The 24,019-nt window shown below is 47.1% G+C and overlaps 1 protein-coding gene across 1 annotated transcript in view; it reads right to left on the minus strand.

Annotated features, from left to right (window-relative positions):
- Positions 1 to 24,019, minus strand: part of SGTB (small glutamine rich tetratricopeptide repeat co-chaperone beta) — a 43,821-nt gene extending 19,802 nt beyond the window's left edge. The window contains exons 1-3 of the mRNA XM_083152889.1: positions 23,946 to 24,019; positions 8,842 to 8,971; positions 8,367 to 8,470 (exon numbers count right to left, since the gene is read on the minus strand). Of these exons, the coding sequence (XP_083009015.1) occupies positions 8,367 to 8,470; positions 8,842 to 8,941 (204 nt within the window). The 5' untranslated portion in view covers positions 8,942 to 8,971; positions 23,946 to 24,019. The remainder of the gene's footprint in view (positions 1 to 8,366; positions 8,471 to 8,841; positions 8,972 to 23,945) is intronic.

The raw sequence follows: 24,019 nt of genomic DNA on the forward strand, positions 1-24,019 counted from the left end.
ATGCTGTAACCCGTTTATAACTATGCTATATATTACATACACTCATTACATAGGCGAGCAATATTTCTACAATTCCTCCCCAGCTGTAACGGAATATCATGGAAATTCCTGCTTTCCATTCAGGGCCATAGGAAATGTCATTTGTAATCTAGATCGAGTACATCAGTTTTGCTAAGATTTAGCTTCTAGCCAGTGACAGCAAATCCCTCCAAATAAAGAAACAATATTTGACATCTTGAGCGTTCCTTAGAGGGTGAGAACAGGGATCCCAGGGCTAGGTGGACGGGATCAAGAAAAATTAGGTAAATGTCAAGATTTGATTATATGAACGAACCATTCAAAGGATTTACCTGCTCGCTGGGCTCCAAACACTCGCAGCCCAGCGAGCAGATCAGAATCAGGCACCAAGACCCACTTGAGCAGATGTAATGGAGTAAATTTATTAAAGTTTCTGAAATAAAATGAGGTGTTATTGCCCATAGCAACCAATTAGATTGTGTATATCATTTCTCTATTGCATTCTAGAAAATAATAGAATCTGATTGGTTGCTATGGGCAACATCACCTTTTTTCATATATAGAACTGTTAGTAAATTGACCCTATATCGGTGATGGCTAACCTTGACACTCCAGCTATTGTTGAACTACACATCCCAGCATGCTCTGCTACAGTTTTGCTATTTGGCCATGCTAAAAATTATGTAGGGCATGCTGGGATGTGTAGTTCAACAACAGCTGGAGTGTGAAGGTTAGCCATCACTGCCCTATATGTTTGTGTGGAAGGGGTCATCAAAATAGAACCACCTGGAATGTCTAAAATAATTAAATATCCCCTTGGCGATCACTATTATCTGCCACCTGTAAGATTTGGTTCCAAAGCAGATCCTCCTAGAACAGTGATTTTCAACCTTTTTACCTTGCGGCACACTAAATAAGATTTTAAAATTGCTCAGGCACACCATGAAATCCCCACACGGCAAAACACATTGGCCCCCCAACAGGAAAAAGAAAACAAACCTATTGGCTCCCATATAAAAAAAAAAACAATCATGCTGGTCCCCACAGGTAACAAAAATAAAATACATTGGCCCTTTACATGAAAAGAAGAGACCAGTCAGTAACAGTTGAACTGGTGGTGGCTGTAAACTGGTTTGGGCATCTCTAGATCTGGAGGCACACTGAGAACAGCTCAAAGCACACTAGTGTGCCACGGCACAGTGGTTGAACAACACTGTCCTAGAATAATACTGTCCTGGGTCCCATCTACAAGCCGGTGCAGCTAGAGCACAGGAGAGACGTGGTGGGGGTAAGGTGGGCTGGAAAACCAAACACAAGAAGCAATGCACTGAAACTGGAGGGAGGTAGGTTCAGGGGAAATGTTAAAAAAAATTACTTCACAGAAAGGGTAGTGGATAAGTGGAATAGCCTCCCATCAGAGGTGGTAGAGGCTAAGACAGTAGAACAATTTAAACATGCTTGAGATAGGCATATGAATATCCTTATAAATAAATAAGGATTAAAAAGGGTTGAGATTACCTGAAGGGTAAAAAAAGGTGCAGACTAGATGGGCCAAATGGTTCTTATCTGCCGTCAAATTCTATGTTTCTATGTTTCTAATTATGGGACTGTAGCTTAGATTCGTCTTTGCTATCAGACCCATCCTCTGCTGACATTTTGGTTTGCTAAACTAATTTGGCGGCCCTGTATTACAGAACCAGCAGAGTCCTCAAAATGAGTCAGATTTAAAGCCGACCTTCATTTTGCCGCGACCGACAATCACCGACAAGGGCTCTGCGATGAGCAGCTGATGTGAGTGCATATGAAACGTGTGCTACTATCTTGAATAAAATAATCTATTCAGGCTGGTTTCCTGACAATACTGGCTGCTGTTCAAGCGCCGGTGACTATTTTACCTTTAAATGTAAGAGACATATATTTTGTCTTTATTTGTATTCACCATCTTCATGTACGTACAGGTGGGGCAGATGCAATGTGCAGAGAGTTAGATTCGGGTGAGGTGAATTCAAATTTAAATCTAAACTGCAGTGTAAAAATAAAGCAGCCACTATTTACCCTGCACAGAAATAAAATAACTCCCCCAAATCTAAATCTCTCTGCACATGTTACATCTGCCCCACCTGCAGTGCACATGGTTTTGACCATTTGCAATAAAAAATGTGCCCTGCGATCAGGTCTGAATTAGGCCCACTATATAAGTGAATTCATATAGGCCCGGACTGTGCTTTAGGATAACACTAACTGGGACAAAAGACTGACCCCGGAATCTCTAAATGGAGAATTTTCATACATACCCTAACCTATCCCCATCCCCCTCACCCTAACCCTCCCTTGCAGCAGCCTAAACCACCCGGCATGCATATGTTCGGTATGTCAGCTGTCTGTATTCCCGCGTCGGCAGCCTGATGTGTTTGGAATTTCTGGCATTTGTGTTATTTAGCTTGCCTACCCTCCCGGAATGGCCGGGAGGCTCCCGGATTTTGGGTCCCCCCCCCCGGACCCTCCAGGATGATGGGCAAGTCTCCCGCATCAGCCACGCTGCCCCCCCGCAGCCCCCCTTTCCCACTGTGCTACATAGCGATTTTCACGGTCTGCGGCGAGGGGCGGGGCTAAAATAATGCGAATCGCCTCATTTCAGCCCTGGCTTCTCCCTGGGGGAGAATGAAAAAGTAGGCAAGTATGATTTAGGTAGCGTTTGAGGTGGATTAATGGCCCACCCATAGATAGAGGGATAATGTAGTCACATTTAATCATTACAGATTTCAGAGGAACATTCAAGATATTGAAGACCGTCTGCAGAAAATTAGCATAATACATAAAGTCTATCAGTATATTGTTTACCAGAATGAAAAACAATATCCGTGAGCAGAATACTTCACATAATGAATTCAGTCTAGCAATAAGAACTGTCAGTCAGTGAGATGCATAAATCAAATGTCACACAAGAAGCATTACATATATATACACTAGTAGGCCTGCTCGAATCAAAAGCTTTGAAAGCTAGTCTGCTACCCTCTGTCCTTGAGCAAGTGTGAGAAAGAGATGTAGTTTCACTCTCTGCCATCAGACGTCAGCGTTTCGGAGGCTAATCTAATAGTCTTTGATTGACAAGATTATTTTTACTAATTTCTGCCCTTGTCACTTGCCCACATTATATTCTACATCCCATGTGTCCCAGTATAAAGCACATAAATTGCAAGTGACCAAGATTTGCTTGTTGAAACACAAAGGTGGAAACCTTATATCACTGTCAGTAAGATCAGACCACCGTGATCCCTGGTGGTGTTTATTATTCTCTTTATTAAATCATGGCTATCAATTTCCCAGAACAACAATACCCACACCCTAGCAATAATATACTCAAATCCAATATCCTTCCATATATTATGGCCACTGAAAGCACTTAGCAAAACTTCTGCAGTGGCGCATCTTTGTGTCACAGTTAATAATAAAGCTTTATTGAATTTGAATTACAATTAGCATAATTGTTTGATTTCTGCTCAATAAGATTGGGCGTGTATCAGCTCACAGGCAATGTCTAGGTTGATAGTCAATATGTCGACAATAAAAGGTCGACATTGACAGTAACAATAGGTCAAAACTTGTTCCTGAGGAAGCCGGAAGCTGATTTATCTGGGGGAAACACGTTGAGCTTATTCTATTGTGTCCTATTCATATACCAGCGATCCAATTAATCTTCTCCTGAACATCTACAGCACCACCAGAGACTGGTAAAGTGACACATCTACTTCTGGAATATCTAACCAGATGCCTACAAGCACACCAGGGGCCCTGTAGTCATCATCAGGATATTATATTATAGAGCAATTATTCATTGGATCATCTGTAAGCGGAGGGACTTACGATTTTACCCCCAAACATCCAACAACCATAAGAGGATCGCTTAAAAAAATTTTGGTACTATGAAATATTTCCCGTGCAATTTCGGAATATTCCCCGTGCAATTTCGGAATATTCCGTTTTATTTTTCTTTTAAATTCTGATATATACCACCTGATGCCACAGATGTGACACCCCCCCCCCCCCTTTATTCTGATTTTAATTATTGTGTTATACATTATTCTCAGTTATTTTATTGATTTTTACATTTATCTTTAGTATAGTTAAGAAATATTTTTTATCGTCAACCGTTTGCCGGCGCTGGCAAACTTTGTATATCTTGTACAGCCCACACCCCAGACCCATACCCAGTATTAGGGACCCCCAGTGACAGAGATGCCTTGACGTACGGCCTGGGGGCTTAGCCCTATATCTGCAGATATACGCAACCAAAATCTCTGTGTTATCTGATTATTATGTAGTTATGTTTCCCTCAGTGTGCAATTGGGATACCAAATGTTTTTTCCTAAACAGAATTACCCCTCCCTTTTGGTACCTGAGTGACACACCTCTGATTGAGCAGTTTATCAACAAAAGTGTTGTACAGTACAAACCCTTACATGTATATAGTATACAGGTATGTTTACAGCAGGGATGGGGAACCTTCAACCCTCCAGCTGTTGTGGAACTACACATCCCAGCATGCCTTGTTACAGTTTTGCTATGTGGCCATGCTACAACTGTTGCAGGGCATGCTGGGATGTGTAGTTCAACAAAAGGTTCCCCATCCCTGGTTTTCAGTATAAAGCACAATAAAACTGTTACAAACGTTTCCTGTAATATACACAAATAATGCACAATAAAAATGAGAAAAAAAAGGAAAGAATAAGGTTTTGTCTGAAGAGAACGATTTTGTTGCTAGGGGTGACAATCCGGCTCTTATTGAAGTATACACGAAAAGGAATAGCTTGGCTTCGTCTTCTAAGCACCTCGCTTTGCCCCTATTAGAGCAATGCTAAAATGATGGATTTAGGAAGCCTAGATTGAAACAGAGTAAAGGCCCCCATACACTAGGGCGACTTGTCCTTAGGACAAGTCGCCCCCGACTTCCCCCTGAGCTTCCCCGGCTGCTCCCCGGGGGAGCTTGATTAGATTGGCACTTGATGTGCCATTTTTTACATGTGATAAATCGTCTCGATTTATCACATGTAAAAAACCCGGGGAGCAGGGGGGGGGGGCGCTAAGAGGTGGGAGCAGGGGGGCTGGGGACGCTGCGGGGGACACGTCTGTGTCCCCCGCTGCTGGGGACGCTGCGGGGGACATCGTCTGAGCGGCGAGAAGGTAGAGGGAGCAGGGGGGGCTGGAGACGCTGCGGGGGACACAGGCTGCATAGAGCCGGGCAGGGGAAGCCGGCCGGGAGCTGTCAGTAATGAATAAAAAAAAAAAGCCCATACAATGAATGGGCAGCCTGTGATTGGCTGCTGAGCGCTCTCTCAGCCAATTGCTGACTGGCTGAGAGAGCGCTCAGCCAATCACAGGCTGCCCATTCATTGTATGGGCTTTTTTTTTTTATTCATTACTGACAGCTCCCGGCCGGCTTCCCCTGCCCGGCTCTATGCAGCCTGTGTCCCCCGCAGCGTCTCCAGCCCCCCCTGCTCCCTCTACCTTCTCGCCGCACAGACGCTGTCCCCCGCAGCGTCCCCAGCAGCGGGGGACACAGACGTGTCCCCCGCAGCGTCCCCAGCCCCCCCTGCTCCCTCCACCGCCGCGCCGCCCCACTAGGTCCCAAGTCGGGTGGTCGGACGTGCAGCAGGTCCGACCACCCGACGCAGATCCGATGCGCACGGGACCGCGCATCGGATCTGAGGGGACATCAAAACTAGCCGATTTTGGTCCGATTTTGGCCAGATCCGACTGATCTGGCTGAAATCTGACCAAAATCGGCTAGTGTATGGGGGCCTTAAGAGAGTCTAACAGAGTTTCCAATCTTTGGAATCACTGATAATTTAATTGGTGGATCCATGTTGGCCCTGGGTTCTCAGAAGTAAATTCTGATATGATTTATATTCAGATTGCTGGAAACTTTGGCTTCAATAATGAACTTTTTTCCATTTACCCATCATAGTGTTTGAAGACTAGGACCTTGTCACCTGACATCTGTCTGATAACTGTTCTAGTTGGCACTTCCCAGTAGTATTCTGTCAAAACACCCTGGGCGAGATTTAGTGGGTTTACCGTTTTTGAGAAAATGCAATTTTTTTCTCAAATCGCCCTATATCGCCGTTTTTTAATATCGCATTTTTGCTGCGAATTCGCATATTTAATGAGGTGCGTATTCCGACAAAAAAAGTGCAATAAAGTGTGATATAGGGCGATTTTATAACCCTATCAGACGCCGGCCTGATAGGGTTAAATCTTTCAATCCTAACATTGCTTTATACAGGAGAACTACAAGTACCAGCAGACCTCCCCCGCAGGCTGGAACTTGGAGAACCACAAGTCCCAGCATGCAGGGCATTAATGGGCCTGCTGGGACTTGAAGTCCACCTGTAAAAAGAATGTTAAAAGAAAACACACGCACAGAAAAGTAAAACTTTATTACATACACATACACACACACCTCACTTTTACACCAACATACTTACCGATCCAGGATCCAGCTCTGGTCTCTGTACAGCATAGCCGGCTCCCCCCGCACTGTCCCAGCGCGACACAGCGCGACACAGGCTGAGAGCGTCTTGGGCGATGCGTCTCCATGGAGACGCATAGCTCAGCCAATCAGGGCTCAGCTATGCGTCTCCATGGAGACGCATCGCCCAATCACGCTCTCAGCCTGTGACTGCGCAACACAGGCTGTTATCTGCACGGGAGAAAGCCGGTTCAGCACGCTGACCGGCTATGCTGCACAGAGACCAGCGCTGGATCCTGGATCGGTAAGTATGTTGGTGTAAAAGTGAGGTGTGTATATGTGTATGTAATAAAGTTTTACTTTTCTGTGTGTGTGTTTTCTTTTAACATTCTTTTTACAGGTGGACTACGAGTCCCAGCGGGCCCATTAATGCCCCGCATGCTGGAACTTGTGGTTCTCCAAGTCCCAGCCTGCGGTGGAGGTCTGCTGGTACTTGTAGTTCTCCTGTATAAAGCAATGTTAGGATTGAAAGATTTAACCCTATAAGGCCGGCGTCCACTGGCCAGGGACGCCGGTGACAGCCCCGGGCTTCAGCCCTGGAAGGGTGAAGCCTGGGGGGGACCCCTTTATTGGGGGGGGGGTCTCCACTCCTCCAGGTACCCCGTCCAAGGCTGACCAGCCACGGTGCTCATGGTACGGCCGGGGGACCTTATGTAAAAAGTGTCCCCCGGCTGTGGCATGACACTGCAGGCCCGGTGCTGGTTTCAAAATACGGGGGACCCCCAGTTTTTTTTGTCCCCCGTATTTTTGGAACCAGGACCGGTCCAAGAGCCCGGGCTGGTTTCAGAAATACGGGGGACCCCAATGCTTTTTGTCCCTCGAAGCCCGGGGCTGGTTATGTACAGGAGGGGGGACCTCACGCCATTTTTTTTTTTTCTTTATAACTTTTACACATATTTTACCAAAGAACCATACACAGATCTCAATGATCTGTGCATGGTTCTATCAAATTCGCCATGTTTCTGACAAAATCGCCAGTCAGGATCAGGTCTATTTTTTTTGCGATGTTTAGACCTTTTTTTTTGGCGATTTCCAAATTCGCATCTAATTAAATATGCGAACTGTATATTTTTCAATGGGAAAACATCTGGATGCGAGTTCCGTAGATAAAAAAAAATCGCACTTTCAGAAAGTGTGATTTCGCATTTTTTGACGATTTTCGCATCTCATTAATTATGCGAATTCGGGGAAAAAGGCGAAAACGGTCGTTTTTGCGATAAAAATCGCCAAAAACCCAACATCGATCTCTAATAAATGTCACCCCCTGCATGTTAAAATGTGTAATATTAAAATACTTCTAAGGGTTTAAAGGATAGGAAGTGCAATACAGAGTAAAATGGTAGGAAGCGAGATGATAGAGTCACCTATATAGTTCTATTAATTATTTGGAACCAACAATTTACCAGCACACACTGATGGCAGCCATTTTGTGGACTGAACAAATATTCTGAACATCCTACCTTAGCAATGTCCCTAGTGCCCGTATAGGAGTGAAGTGCCTCACATGGCAGGTGGTATGCGTGTACTGTGTCTGGCTCACAAACAGCTGCAGAATCATTAGCAAACAAAGGGCCAGATGCACTAAGCTCCAAAAGTGATAAAATGGTGAGCGATAAAGAGCCAGCCAATCAGCTCCTACCTGCCATGTTACAGACTGTGTCAGGTAGGAGCTGATTGGCTGGCTGTATATCACTCTCTATTTTATCACTTTTGAAGTTTAGTGCATCTGGCCCAAAAACTGCAGAATCAATTCTAAAGGATAACTTCTAAATTCTAAAGGATAACTTAGCTCCACATACCAAATCTGTAGTAAAATTACCTCAAAACGTGCTTGTGAAAACATTTCTTCCAAGGTATTCGGTACTGCAAGATGTCCATCTTCAGGACTGATCTTGAACACAGTCTCCAGACACTGTATGGCCACTAATGGGGAGAAAACCAGAGTTGTTTCTGCAATTCTATTTCATCACAAATGTCAGATCTGCCATTTTATTTATGTGCCAGATCATTCAGAGAATGGGTAACAAACAGTGACGATTATCCGTCATAGAATACAAGGTACTGAATTGTTTCTCCAATTTTTTATTGTTCCTAAATGAAGATGACCGATAAATTCCATTATGGTATGTACGGTCATTGGCAATCTTCGCTGCTGAGGTTCTAGAGCAAAAAATAAGTGTATTTCTGGATAGGAATACACCTATTTTTTACGAATTTACCTTAGTAAATTCCCCCCCTCTGTCTCTTTGCATGCTCTCCTATGGCTCCGTAAATAGACTGCGTTACTTATTTACCTTCCAAACTTTCTTGTTCATCCGATGTGTACACATCCAGCTGACTCTGCTGTCTCAGGAACTGGATGACTGCATACACTAGACGCTTGATGGATGACATAACTTCAGCTCATCAACAAGAACTCAGTCACTGCAACAAGGACAGAAATACAGTAAGATGTTCCATGCCAGACATAGGGGTTCTGGGGTACTTGTAAACCAGCAATTATATCTCACTGGTTGGGGCAAATGTAACTGCTGATATAGTCAAAGAGACGATAAGGTGACACATCTTACAAAGTGTCATTGGGTTACACAATCATACAACATACTGTCACTCTTTTCTAGGAGAGTTTCTGTGAGACAGCGCCATAATTAGTTGTTCCTGTATCTGGTTGCCAGCTAGATACATATTGCCATAATTAGAGTTTTAGTGGAAATGACCCACATCACATACCATTCTGGCAGCTGCAATATAACGGAATGTATTATATTCACACCAGCCAAGAACAGTTACCATCCTGATATCTCCATAACTGTTGACAACTCGACAATCTAACCTACCCCACAAGCTCGCGGCTTAGGGGTCATCCTCGACTCTGACCTGTCCTTTGTTCCCCACATTCAATCAGCCGCAAAATCATGTTACATGCATCTAAAAAACATATTAAAAATACGACCCTATCTCACACAAGACACTACTAAATCTCTTATCCATGCACTCATTATATCCCACATTGATTATCGCAATAGTCTCCTAACTGGTCTTCCCAAGAACAGACTCTCACCACTGCAATCCATTTTAAATTCTGCTGCTAGGCTGATCTTCCTAGCAAGGGGCCTTATTCTGATCTGAGCTCAGTACAAATTTGTTCTTAAAATGGGCAAAACCATGTGCACTGCAGGTGGGGCAGATGTAACATGTATAGAGGGAGTTAGGTTTGTGTGAGTTATTTTGTTTCTGTGCAGGGTAAATACTGGCTGCATTATTTTTGCACTGCAATTTAGATTTCAGTTTCAGCACACCCCACCCAAATTTAATTCTCTTTGCACAGGTTACATCTGCTCCACCTGCAGTGCACATGGTTTTGCCCATTTTAAGAACAAATTTGTACTGAGCTCAGATCAGAATAAGGCCCAAGGTCTGCTGATCCACTTTGCCAGTCCCTTCATTGGTTGCCTGTATATTACCGTATTCAATATAAAATACTTATAATCACATATAAAGCTATTAACCATACTGCACCAGCATATATCTCCTTACTTATCACAAAATATCTCCCATCTCGACCACTACGCTCTGCACAAGATCTGCGTCTCTCTTCTGCACGGATCACTAGCTCCCATTCGCTATTACAGGACTTTTATCGGGCTGCTCCCATCCTATGGAATGCCCTTCCAAGCACAATAAGACTCTCCACTAGCCTCCAAACTGTCAAGCGTTCCCTGAAAACTCACCTCTTCAGGCAAGCCTATCATATTTAAGTTCCATACGCATAAGCCTCTTTAAGCGCTTATGTATTATATAGCTTTTCTTATGGACTTGCAACTTGGTGGGACTGCTATGCTATTACCGATGCCTGTCGTGGGGTTTCCCTTCTATAGTCAGGTCCATAAATATTGGGGCATCGACACAATTGTCATATTTTGGGCTCTATACACCACCACAATGGATTCAAAAAGAACCAAACAAGATATTCTTTAACTGCAGACTTTCAGCTTTAATTTGAGGTTATTTCCATCCAAGTCCGGTGAACGGCGTAGGAATTACATCAGTTTCTACATGTGCCTCCCACTTTTTAAGGGACCAAAAGTAATGGGACAAACTAAACAATCCCAAATCAAATTTTCACTTTTTAATACTTTGTTACAAATCCTTTGCAGTCAATTACAGCCTGAAGTCTGGAATGCATAGACATCACCAGACGCTGGGTTTCATCCCTGGTGATGCTCTGCCAGGCCTCTACTGCAAATACCTTCAGTTCCTGTTTGTTCTTGGGGCATTTTCCCTTCGGTTTTGTCTTCATCAAGTGAAATGCATGCTCAATCGGATTCAGATCAGGTGATTGACTTGGCCATTGCAGAACATTCCACATATTTGCCTTAAAAAACTCTTTGGTTGCTTTTGAAGAATGGGTCATTGTCCATCTGCACTGTGAATTGCCTCATCTGTGCTCAAGCATGGATATCACTAAAACCTAGACTATAGTGTGACTACAGGAACGAGGTTGAGAAGGCCTGCTCCAGGGAATCGGACTATGGCTGCTCAGATTGGCAGATTGGGTATCGATTGCTCATTCAGTATTGCTGCATCTTAGCCAGGGGGTGTGGATCGTATTATCGACCCGACTTAGGTTGACACCGTTGGGTTGACAGGCAACTAGCTTGACAGGGTTCTAGGTCGACATGGAGGAAGGTCAACGGGTGTCTAGGTCGACATGGGGCAAAGTCGACATGGTTTTAGGTCGACAAATGTGTTAGGCCGACATGGGTTAGGTCGACAGGTAGCGAGGTTGACATGGTTTTTTCACTGTTTTTATAGCCGAATGTCGACACAGTCGACATGTACACAGTTGGAAGTCAACCGCAGCCCCTCGCATCACTCACTTCGCTCGCAATGCTTCGGGCACGGTGCCTCGCTGCGCTCGGCACACTATTTTATTCTCCCACGACGCCCTAGTGGATGGTAGGGCATGAAATACCGCCTGTCGGCACATGTTAGCTCAAAAAACAGTGAAAAAAAAACAATGTCGACCTCGCGACATAACCCATGTCGACCTAACGCATTTGTCAACCTAAAACCATGTCGACCTTGTCCCATGTTGACCTAGACACCTGTCGACCTTCATCCATGTCGACCTAGAACCTTATCGATCTAGTTGCCTGTCGACCTAAGTCGGGTTGATAATTCGACCGTATTCCTCGCCAGGGGCGGGTTGCATTTGCCTCAGTTGTATTAATGTCCTCATCAATCTTCTACATTCTGAATGAGATACAGCGTTTGCCTTTTCCTCCCCTCCTTAAATGCATTATGTTCTAATAACAGAGTCACTCATAAGAAAGTGAATTATATATAATTCCCTGATGAGACAAGCATAAATTATATATAATTCCCTGATGGAGAGAGCACTGTAAGCGAGAAAATGATGCTCTAGACGAAGATGAAGTAGTGGACTCTGGAGCTGCATCTGTAAAATGTCCAAGGTAAACGGGTCTGTTTCATTTCAGTATACCCAGACTGGCAGCGCACAATCTGATCCTCAACCTGTCCTGATGGGTACATAACTAACACTCATAATACCATTTTGTTTGGGGTGTGGGAGAGGCAATCTCTATCTTATTACTTTACCTGCTTGTTTTTAATAGTTGAGCTAAAGATAAGATTTGTCGGTACTTGTGTATTATCACGGCGCCCATCACATCGCATACCAATAAATAGGGTATGCGATGGTATGCGATGCGATTTCCGCGTGAAAAATCCCAAATGTACACTTAAATATCGCATCGCATGCCAGCAAATGGCATGCGATGCGATGCCATGCGATTTTTAATTGTGCAAGCACAATTGTTAAATGCCCCCCCATTGCAATGTTAAATGCCCCCCCCCCCCCCATTGTCAACGCGACCCCCACTATCAACGGCAACCCGAAGCGTGGCGAGCTTAGCGAGCCGGTGAGGAGCGGCGGTACGCGTCCTCCGACCCTTTCATACCCCCACTATCCACTTCAGTGTGGAGTTGATTTTAGATAGTGTGGCGAGCGCTGCGAGCACCGCGAGGGGACGCAGAATACATGTAAAGTAATCCCAATTTGCAGGGTAAGCAAGTATGCAATAGAGCAGCGGTTCTCAAACTATTTTGCTATGGGACCCCGTCAGACAATAAAAATTATTACAGGACCCCAGCAAGTTACCACAGAACGATCATACACACATGTTGTCAGAAGACCACACATACATGGCAGCATTGTGGAGGCACAAAATGATGCAATGAGTCTAAAGTAACAGACAATTCAACTGATTTTTCAAACTCCTTGGATCACTGACTGAGAGATTAGTGAAGTCATCAGCCTGATGGTCAGCAACATGGGGGGACATTTACCAAAATGGATTCGTAGAAAAAAGGTGTATTCGTAGGGAGAAATACACCTTTTTTTTAACGAATTTGTATTTTCGGGATTTACAATCCCAAAAAAACAACAATTCGTATTCCTAAAGATGGAACATTCGTATTTGTATTTACAAATACGAATGTCTACACCATCGATAGAATACGACAGAAATCACCATTCAAAAGAATGGTGGTTTCTGATGTACTAAGCAGCCGTACTGATAATACGGCTGCTAAATGGTGTAAAACACCCACGCAAATACGACAGGAAAATACACCTTGCTTTCCCTGTCGTATTTGCTTTAAGCCTGCACGGATCAGTCAGATCCGTGCAGGCTTTAGTGTAAAAAAATAGAAAAAAAAAATAAATATAAAAACAAAAACGGCGTGGGGACCCCCCACAGCCGAAACCAGCACCAGGCTGACAGAGCCTGGAGCCGGTAATTAAAAATCAGGGAACCCGACAAATAGGGGTTCCCCGATTTTTAACAACCAGCCCCAGGCTCCAGGTCCGGGGCTGGTTCCCAAAATACGGGGGACAAAATGACTAGGGGTCCCCCGTATTTCAAGAACCAGCCCCAGGCCAAACCAGCCAGCAGGGTAATGCCACAGCCGGGGGGGAGACTTTTTATACAAGTCCCCCCGGCCAAAGCATTAACCCTACCGACCAGTCAGCCTGGCCAGGGGCCCTGGGGGAGTGGGGACCCCCCCAATAAAGGGGTCCCCCCCCCTCCAGGACTTACCTGACCAGGCTGAAGACTGGTGCTGTCCTCGATGCCCCTGGGCGGTGGGCATCGAGCTGATAAATGGTGTAAAAAAAAGATTAAACTATTGTCTAATACTGGGGCACTATGAGTCCCAGCAAGCCTCCCCCGCAAGCTGGGACTTGGAGAACCACAAGTCCCAGCCTGCGGGGCATTAAAGGGCCCGCTGGGTCTTGTAGTGCCACAGTATTAAAAATAGTACAATAAAACACACTGACACATACTTAAAATAAAACTTTAATACATACAAAGCCCACACATACTAATACTTACCTATCTTCTTTCCATAGGTAGCCCTGCTCCTGATGTCCTGATGTCCTGTGTCGTCTTCGGGATCCATGTCGACCGTCGCTGTCCATGTCGGCGATGGCGTCCCCGTCCGGATCCGACGAAATCCATGTGGGAACCTATGGAAGGAAACCATACTCACCTGTCCCAGCGCGACGTAGTCCAGGTAAGGGTCTTGGCAAAAAAACAAACCGACACGCGAAACCAGCCGGACAGCAGGGAGCCGCACGGTGTTTGTGTACATCGTGCAGCTCCGCCTCCCGAATGCCGCTATTGGCCGCCTTGCGGCCTAGCGGCTCCTGATTGGCCGCTAGGCCGCAAGGCGGCCAATAGCGGCATTCGGGAGGCAGAGCCGCACGATGTACACAAACACCGTGCGGCTCCTGCTGTCCGGCTGGTTTCGCGTGTCGGTTTGTTTTTTTGCCAAGACCCTTACCTGGACTACGTCGCGCTGGGATAGGTGAGTATGGTTTCCTTCCATAGAAGGATTCCATAGCCTGCCAAGAATAGACGCTGGGGGGCGTGACCAGAGGACGCGTCATCTGCGAGGCCACGCCCCCTTTCTCGAGGCCACCCCCCCTTTTCGGGAGCGCAAAAGTCCCGACCTCCCAACTACAGAAGTTGGGAGGTATGTGACAGGGGGTTACATATTCTTAGCCAGGGGGTTACATGCATGCCCATGGCAAGGGGTTACTTATGCTCATTACCAGGGGGTTTGTTGCTGGTTGGAAGGAGGTCACATGGTTATTGCCAGGGGTTACTTATGCTTGTTACCCGGGGGTTTGTTGCTGGTTGGAAGGAGGTCACATGCTTATTGCCAGGGGTTACTTATGCTTGTTACCAGGGGGTTTGTTGCTGGTTGGAAGGAGGTCACATGCTTATTGCCAGGGGTTACTTATGCTTGTTACCCGGGGGTTTGTTGCTGGTTGGAAGGAGGTCACATGCTTATTGCCAGGGGTTACTTATGCTTGTTACCCGGGGGTTTGTTGCTGGTTGGAAGGAGGTCACATGCTTATTGCCAGGGGTTACTTATGCTTGTTACCAGGGGGTTTGTTGCTGGTTGGAAGGAGGTCACATGCTTATTGCCAGGGGTTACTTATGCTTGTTACCCGGGGGTTTGTTGCTGGTTGGAAGGAGGTCACATGCTTATTGCCAGGGGTTACTTATGCTTGTTACCAGGGGGTTTGTTGCTGGTTGGAAGGGGGTCACATGCTTATTGCCAGGAGGCTAACATGCTCATTCCGTTAGATACTGATCAGAGGCACTAGAGGTCTGGTAGGACCTCCAGCGGCTGTCTCCTAAAAGGCAGAGGACATTTTTGGGAGGCTGTATTTGCAGATTCCAGCTGTCTGCATGGCATACTTGCCGACTTTTCTTCACTTCTCTCTGAGAGAAGCCTGGAGAGGAGACCAGATAGTAGTATGTCAGGGGGCGTGGCAAGGCAGACATCATCAAGCTCCGCCCCATGACAGTCAAACAACGCAATTTGTGGGTCTTTGGATTGGGGGAGGGGCTAAAATCACATTATTTTAGCCCTACCCCTTGTCGTGGACCCGCAAAAACCGGTAATTACTGTGGCACGGAAGGGGGATGCGGGGGCAGCCTGGTCAATGCGGGAGGATGGCCCCCCAGGTCCCCGGGGTGGCCAGGAGGGGGACCCGATTTTCAGGAGCCTCCCAGCAATTCCGGGAGGGTAGGCAAGCCTGCTGCATGGAATCTGAAGAGACCCCCCCACCACCCGCACACTGGACTCAGGTACTCCAACATGATCCAGGTAAGAAGAGCACAGAATTTGGTAAGTATAATGAGAAGCAGTATAGGGCTGTGTCCTGAAGAACTAGGGATTGAAGTGTTCTGTAGCACACCGATGGGGCCACTGGAGGGCGGTAGTGAGCTGCAGGAGGAGCAGCAGGCCAGCAGCAGGAAAGCTACGCAGAGGAGAGCCGGAGGAAGGAAGCGAAGCTGCATCTGCCAACTTCAAGCACTTACTCAGCTATTCGGTGAGTCATTTGTACCCTCCCTCACCCCGCTCGAGCCTGCCCATGTTAAACTTGCTGCCCCCATCCCTGGCTGGTCGTCAGCCACCAGGCCCTGGCAGCAATCCTCATCAATTTCCAGTGGACGCCCGCCCCTCCCCCTATTCGCGGCACCCGCGACCCCCCTCCCCCCATTTGCGGCACCCGCGACCCCCCCTCCCCCACACAAGCTACCCACTCCCCCACACAGGCTACCCCCCTCATGCTCTCTCCTCACAACCTCAACCCCCCCTCCCCCATTCTCGGCACCCGCAACCCCCCCTCCCCCACACAGTCTACCCCCCTCATATTCTCTCTCTCCCCTTACAGCTCCAAACCCCCCCATTCATGGCACCCACCCCCCCCCCCACACACACACACAGCCCCCCCACAGGTTACCCCCTCATGCTCTCTCTCCCCTCAAAACTACAAACCACCCCCTCCCCCCATTTGTGGCACCAGCGATCCCCCCCCACCATCCCCCACACAGGCTACCCTCTACTGCCTCCCCTTCACAGCTCCAAGCCCCCTTACCACAGGCAACCCCCTGTACTAATCACCGCTCCTACCAATAGCACCCCTGCCTGGACAATGCACATCACCGCAGACAGCACCGCCGTCTGGTCTGTCGGTGGTGCTGTATGTAGTAATGTGCACTTGTCCAGGCTAGGGTGCTATTGGCAGGAGCGGTGTTTGGGGGTGCTGGTAGGGATGTCTGCGGAGGCATTAGTAGGAACGTGGTGTGTGCTGTCTGTAGTGGCAGTGTTCAGGAATGGGAGGGTTGCTGGTGGCAACGGTAATGTCCTGGGCAGCTATGTGTTGAAGCTGTGTTTTTTGAAGGAGGGGGGGGGGGGGGGGGGGGGGCGGCTTGCAGAATATTTGCCTAGGGTGCTGAGAAACCTTGCACCGGCCCTGTGTGTGAGGAGCTCTGGTCTGTACAGTAGAATATCACTGAGGCAAACAGAAGATAGTATGAAGATGCTTAGTAGAATTGGCAGGAACTATGAACACCTCAGGGACACACTTGATAGTGTATATATAGTGCTTAGCATGACTGACTAGCATTAGGAGTATCTCCAATACATACAGGAGTCTGAGATAACACTTGGAGTATATCAGGAATATACAGAACATAGTGGTTAGTGCTCAGCTGCATTCGCTGGTGCTTCGAGTACTGTACACATAAATGCATAGGAGACGGTAAAACGCATGAAGCATCCAACATGACCCATTCCATTAGGTACAAAATGCTCTGTTCCTGGACTTCCCTGCCAGTGGCAGTTACAGAGGTTGGACTCCAGCACAGTCCAATATTCAAAGAAGGGGGTCACATCAACTGCCAGTGAGTCCAGGACAGTGATGTTTGGGGTGGCATTAGGTATGGCTCCCCTTTTTGAATATTGGACTGTGCTGCAGGCTCACATCTGTAACTGCCACTGGTAAGGAAGTCCAGAAACAGAGCATTTTGTACCTAATGGAATGGGTCATGTTGGAGGGTATGATGAAGCAGGACTGGCTGGTGCTTGAAGTAACACAGCAATAAGAGGGGGTTATTTTGGTCCATTCGCACAGACCAAAACATTCGCACGTGGACCGATGGCATGTGTATGTGCATGCGCAGGGTCATTTCTGCGCATGTGCATACGCCAGGGGGGGTGTGCACCCAAGGCTGCGGCCGGGGGGCGTGGGGCAGTGGTGGATAGTCGCGCTCATGGGAACACCCAGCGTTTCATAGGCGTTCCCATGTAAACGCTGGGCATTCCCATGGTAATCGAGCCGTGACGCCGGTGCAGGGGGTAGGAAGCTGACATCATTGGTGCCCATCGAATGATTTCTCCTCTATGGTGTCTCTGATCTGTGAGTGTCCTGTGTGGGAAGCAGGCAGACAGCTGACATCCGCTGTGCAGGGGACGCTGTGCACGTTTTTAGTGTCCATGTCAACTGTGTCGACATTCGGGTTAAAACAAAATTGTGAAAACCCCAACCTTTTGACTGTCAACCTAGCCCATGTCGACCTTCAGGTGTGTTGACCTTGATGCATGTCAACTTTCAGTTGTCAAAATTCAGTTATGGGAGAAAGGGGTGTATTGCAATCGCTGATGCATTTTGGTGCCGGTTCTGGTTCTCCTATGGCAGGCATGTCCAAACTATGGCCCTCCAGATGTTGTGAAACTACAAGTCCCATCATGCCTTGCCACAGTTTTGCTATTAGGGAATGCTAAAACTATTGCAAGGCATGCTGGGATGGGGTAGGGAACATTTTAGAGTGAGATCCTCAGTGCCGCAAAGTGCGCACGGCAATGTTGGGCAAATCCCCCCCCCCCCTATCTGCAGCAAGGAGGGGAATGCTACAAGTACTGCATTCCATGTAGAAAACAGGAATACAGAAGCTTCTGTTTACAATTTGTGGTTGCTAGGAGACCCTAAACATCCACTTGAGACTGTTGGGGTAAGCCAGACTCAGCAGGACAGAGGTGGATGGGGCAGATAATCCAGGGCTCACTGCAGTGATGATACATTAAATATCAGCTGAGATACTTATTACAATGAATCCAGCAATAAGGAAAATATGTTACATTTTTTTCTACAGTGGAAAAGGGTCTAGCTTGGTAAAGAGCAATAAAAAAAAAACTGGTCTACATATGAAATTATACACGTTATCCCTGAAACTATACAAAATAAAATTATTTACCGTTTAATAAGTATAACAGATAAAAGGCTATATATATATATATATATATATATATATATATATATATATACACACACACTTTTTTTTTCTTAAATCAAATAATAACTATATTTTTAAAAGGTTTGGGTACAAAATACTGGCAATCGGCACAGTCAATTGGGTACGTTTTAACCCTACCCCTAACTGATTCGCCCTAACCCATACTTACCTTACCTTCCCAGGACAGCCATGTAGTTACCAGAAATCAGGGGGCTGGAAGGACAGGCAAGTCTCCCGGTTTTGAGACCCTGCCCCACCCTGCCCCGCCACCCACTAATACCCCTTTTACACCAAAAACCCTGGTCGGACCCTGGTCTTTGAATGCTGGAGTATCCAGGGTCTGACCCTGCTTTATACCCCATTTACACAGCACTTTGACCTGGGTCGGACCTGGGTCTGCACCATTTACACTGAACCTGGGTCAGCCCTGCCTTAAATAATATTTTATATATATATTTATAGAAAAATATATATATATATATATATATATATATATATATATATATATATATAGAAATATATAGAAATATAATATATATATATATATATATATATATAATCAGGGCTGACCCAGGTTAAGTGTGTTTTTTTTTTTTTTTTTTTAAGGTGCTGGGGGTGCCGGAGGGTACCTGTCCTGCCTGCTGTGCTTGGTGTACCTGGGGGTACCGGGGTGCTGGGGGGTGCAAGGGGTGCTGAAGGTACCTGTCCTGTCTGCGGTCGGATCTCAGCGGAGAAGATGATGTGCGCCGTTGCTGTACCACCCCCCCCCCCTCCCCGGCAGACGGTCCCTGCGGCGTGCGGCGTATGGAGTGTCAGTGGCGGGGGTCCCTCTGGCGCATGGGAACTAGTACTAGTTCCTATGCGCTGGAGGGACCGCCGATACTGACACTCCATACGCCGCAGGGACCGGCTGCCGGATGCGGGGGGGGGGGGGGGGTGATACAGCAGCGGCGCACATCATCTTCTCCGCTGAGATCCGACCGCAGGCAGGACAGGTACCCCTAGCACCCCCGTACCCCCAGCACAGCAGGCTGACAGGTACCCCCCTCTCCTCAGCAGCCGCAGGGACCCCCCTCCTCCCGCAGCAGCTGGGAACATCTTCCCCAGCGCTGCACGCTGTGGACCCGCTGCGGGTGCCTGCACCCGCAGCGGGACCATTTACACCGACATTTACACGGGTCCTATCCGTGTTCTACCCAGGTCAGGACCTGGGTAGAGGACCCGTGTAAATGGAAACGGATACCCCCCATTTACACCGCCGCGGATCCGGGTCTGACCCGCCGCTGACCCGGATTTTTCGGCGGTGTAAAAGGGGTATTAATGAGTAAAGTGAGTGGTAAGGGCAGCTGATGATGCAATTCTGGCTGAATCACATCATTGTAGCCACTTTCACTGCTGTACAATGCTTGTACCCTCTCTATGCAGCTCTCTTAGCATGTACACTGGCACCACTAACACCGCCCCTCCCCCACCTAAACCCTCTTTTATCATGGTGCCCCCCCTGTCATTTTATCCTGGATCCGCCCCTGCCAGCCTGTAACATGACATGACAGGTAGGAGCTGATTGGCTGGTTGTTTTTCACTCTCCATTTTATCACTTTTTGAAGCTTGATACATCTGGCCCCCAGAGAGAACAGACCAGAAGTCAGCAACTATGACCTAAAGCAGCGGTTCTCAAACTGTGCATCCTCCTCAGTATGGGGTCGCGACTCCATGTTGCTGACCATCAGGCTGATGACTTTTTCTAATCTCAGTCAGTGACTCAAGAAGTCTAAAAAATCTGTTGAATTGTCTGTTATTTAGACTCCTCCCATCACTCTGCGCCTCCACAATGCTGCCATGTATGTGCTGTCTGCTGACTACACATGTGATGTGATGACCTTCTGCAGTAACTTGCTGAGGTCCTGTAATTATTTTTATTGTCTGATGGGGTACCAGAGCAAATAGTTTGAGGACCTCTGACCTAAAGGGGTGTACACAGGGTGAGATTTTGACTAGTCAAAATCTCCTAGGTTAGCCAGACTCTCCCAGTGTTTCTCCTGCTTAGATACTGATGCTAGGTACATACATACATACATACATACATACTGTACATACATACATGGAGCGATTAGCTCTGTGCATTTTTTAACTAGATTGCATCACATCTAGTTCAAAATGCATGTGATGTGCGCTTTAAAGTAGATGCGTTCCGATAAGGGAAGCCAATCCCGGAGCATTTTTTCAATCCCGGATTTCGGAATTGAAAAATGCCCAATCCCGGGATTCCCGGGATCCCGGGATTGGCTTCCCTAATTTAAAAAACGCACCCCGGCCGCCCCACATATTTACTTACATGTGGGGTGGGGTGCGGCCGGGTGTGTGGGTGGGCAGCCGGCTAGCCGGCCGGGTGTCTGTGGAGCCAGGCAGCCGGGTATGTTGGCGGGCGTCAGGGGATCCGGCGGGTGGATGGGCTGGGAGCCGGCGGGTGGATGGGCAGGGAGCCGGCCGGGTGGATGGGCGGGGAGCCGGCCTGGAGGGTGGGTGGATGGGTGGGTGGATGGGTGGGTAGCGGCTAGCGGGGCGGGCAGCGAGCCGGGGGTGGGGGGGCGGGCTTCTGGGGACCCAGCCGGGTTGGTGGGCGGGGGCGAACGCATGCTGCACAGAGCCACACTGGCTCTGTGCAGCTGCTTGGCCTGCACAGCGTGACCTCTGTACTCGTCACACTGCGCAGGGATGCACTGCCGGGGAAGGGAGAAGCCGGGCATCGCCTGAGCACACGCTCAGACGCTGGCCGGCATTAGACTGCGCATGCGCAGTCTAATCCCGAAATCCCGGGATTGGCCACCCTAGTTGCGATCTAGTTCAGCACATACTTTTTGTGCTTTATGATGCACAGAATCGGTCTGTGTATGGGCACCTTACGTCAGGATCTCCTAGCATAGATAGACTGTGCAGGTAAGGCAATTTTGACTAGATCCTAGACCAGTGTTTTTCAACCAGTGTGCCGTGGCACACTAGTGTGCCTTTAGCTGTTCTCAAGTGTGCCCCCACATCTAGAGATGCCCAAACCCATTTACAGCCACCACCAGTTCAAATGTTATTTACTGGTCTCTTCTTTTCATGTAAAGGGTCAATGTATTTTATTTTTGTTATTTGTGGGGATCAGTGCGATTGTTTTTAATGTGGGGGCCAATAGGTTTGTTTTTTTCCTGTGGTGGCCAATGTATTTTGCCCTATGGGGATCTTAGGGTGTGCCTTGGCAATTTTAAAGTCCTATTTGGTGTGCCGCGAGGTAAAAAGGTTGAAAATCACTGTCCTAGACTATCATTAGTTATGGTGTGTATACACGGTGAGATTCCTTTACTATTCAACTAAGATTCGATTGCTATGCAATCTTTGCTAACTCATGTGCTATTTACTGTACATTCACTTCATACTATCTACATTCAATCTGCATTATATAGTCAATACTGCACTGTCCATTTAGCTTTTTGATTACAGCTAAATGGGAGCACGCATTGGCATCGAATCAGGATCAAAAGCTTAAAACCATGTTCGATCTCCATTCGATGTCTATGCGATACCGATTCTATTTTGAAATATATAGTCAAAATTGAATGGTAAATCTGTAAACTGTGTACACACCATTAGACAAGATCACTTAGCCCAAATCTCCAGTGCATTTAGCCAAAATCGCTTAGTCAAAATTGTCCATTAGCCAATATCTCACTGTTGGGTATATTCAATTGATGCCGGATCCATTCTGAAATTATTTTGCCGGAATGGATCCGGCATCCATTAATCAATGCAGTGTCCAAATCCGGAGCCCGGCAGCGGGAGTCAGTGGGAGCCGGGTGAACTGCGGTCACATGGGCCGGCGGTGGGACAGTTGAGTGTGGCGGGTCGGTACGGGAGTCGGTGGGTGGCTACGGGCGGCAGCAGACAGGCGGTTGTCGCTGTATAAACTGCTGCTCACCCGGCACCGTCCTACCTACCTCAATCCGGCATCTTTTTTTATGTCAGATTGAGAATGCCGAAAACATGGCAAAAACCTTTCGGTTTTGGCTGTGTTTCCGTCAAAAACAGGTTCCGTCAATTCACTTGGTTTCCAGCAGGTCGGAACATTTCGACCTGCCGAAAACCCCCCAGCTACCATTGAATAGATCGGAACCCCTTCTGATCTATTCATGTCGAAAACTGCCATCTTTTTCGGCAAGATGGCAGTTTCAACATCCATTGAATATACAACCTTGTGTACACAGCTGTACTTTGCTCCAGGGTGTTTTGGGATTCTGGCTGTGGGGATCTTGCTGTTGTTATTCCAGCTGCTCTCAACCGCCAGAATTTTGACAGCAACCCCTTTAAAATAATTCTGTAGGTACGATGTCTAAAGGGATTCAGTATACAGTATGCAGTTTTCATAAGCAACCTCTCTGTATAAGGTTAAATTCCAACAGCTTTATTTGGACAGGGGTAATGAGAGGTCTGTTATGTTTACACAAGTATATAGCGCATACCAACACAAGTTAAACTTGATCTTAAATAGAAATTATATGAACACCCCCAATAAATACCCTAAACAAAATAACAAAAATCAAAGCAGGGCAATTAATAAAACCAGTCCAATCAAAGAAATAAACGGATTAGAAATAATTCCAGTTGATAATTGACCGGAACTAGTTAATTCCTGCCAATAACATCAATTTGCATCCAAATTCACCCATCATAAAAGCACAGGATCCTTTACACCATGCACTGACACTAAAGCATGTATAACAGTGTAGCATCAAACATGTAACTGCTGCAATGCCCAAGCTTTATAATTACACAGATATACAAGCAGCTCCTGTGTTACATACTTAGCATTCGTTACACAGCAAGCATGCAACAAATAACTGGGGCACACCGCTCTCCTTATGCAATGCAGCCCCCAAGCAGCCATGCACATCCCCACCAGTAACAAGTAACATGTACAATAAACATGTACCCTGCAATCATTGCATCATTCTACAAGCTGTGCTACCTGCACCAGTAATCCCATACATGCAATCATCAGCTGCTGGCAACATCTCCAACACTGGAGGACTGGTGCATGAAGGCTATTCCACTTATTTATTCTGCAATTTGCCATTTCCTCTGAAGCCTGCACGGGCCTGGTGGTCTGTGTCACCCAGTGCACAGTGACAGCAGCAGCATCCCTTAGTAGGCACAGTGAGAGCAGCAGCAGCATCCCTTACCATGCACACCTGCAGCAGAACAGCCGATGTGAAGTATGACAGGAGAGCAGCCTGTCAGGGGGAGGGGCCTGGTG

This window comes from Crinia signifera, chromosome 1 (genome assembly GCF_055691185.1).
Source record: "Crinia signifera chromosome 1, ASM5569118v1, whole genome shotgun sequence".
Lineage (NCBI taxonomy): Eukaryota > Metazoa > Chordata > Amphibia > Anura > Myobatrachidae > Crinia > Crinia signifera.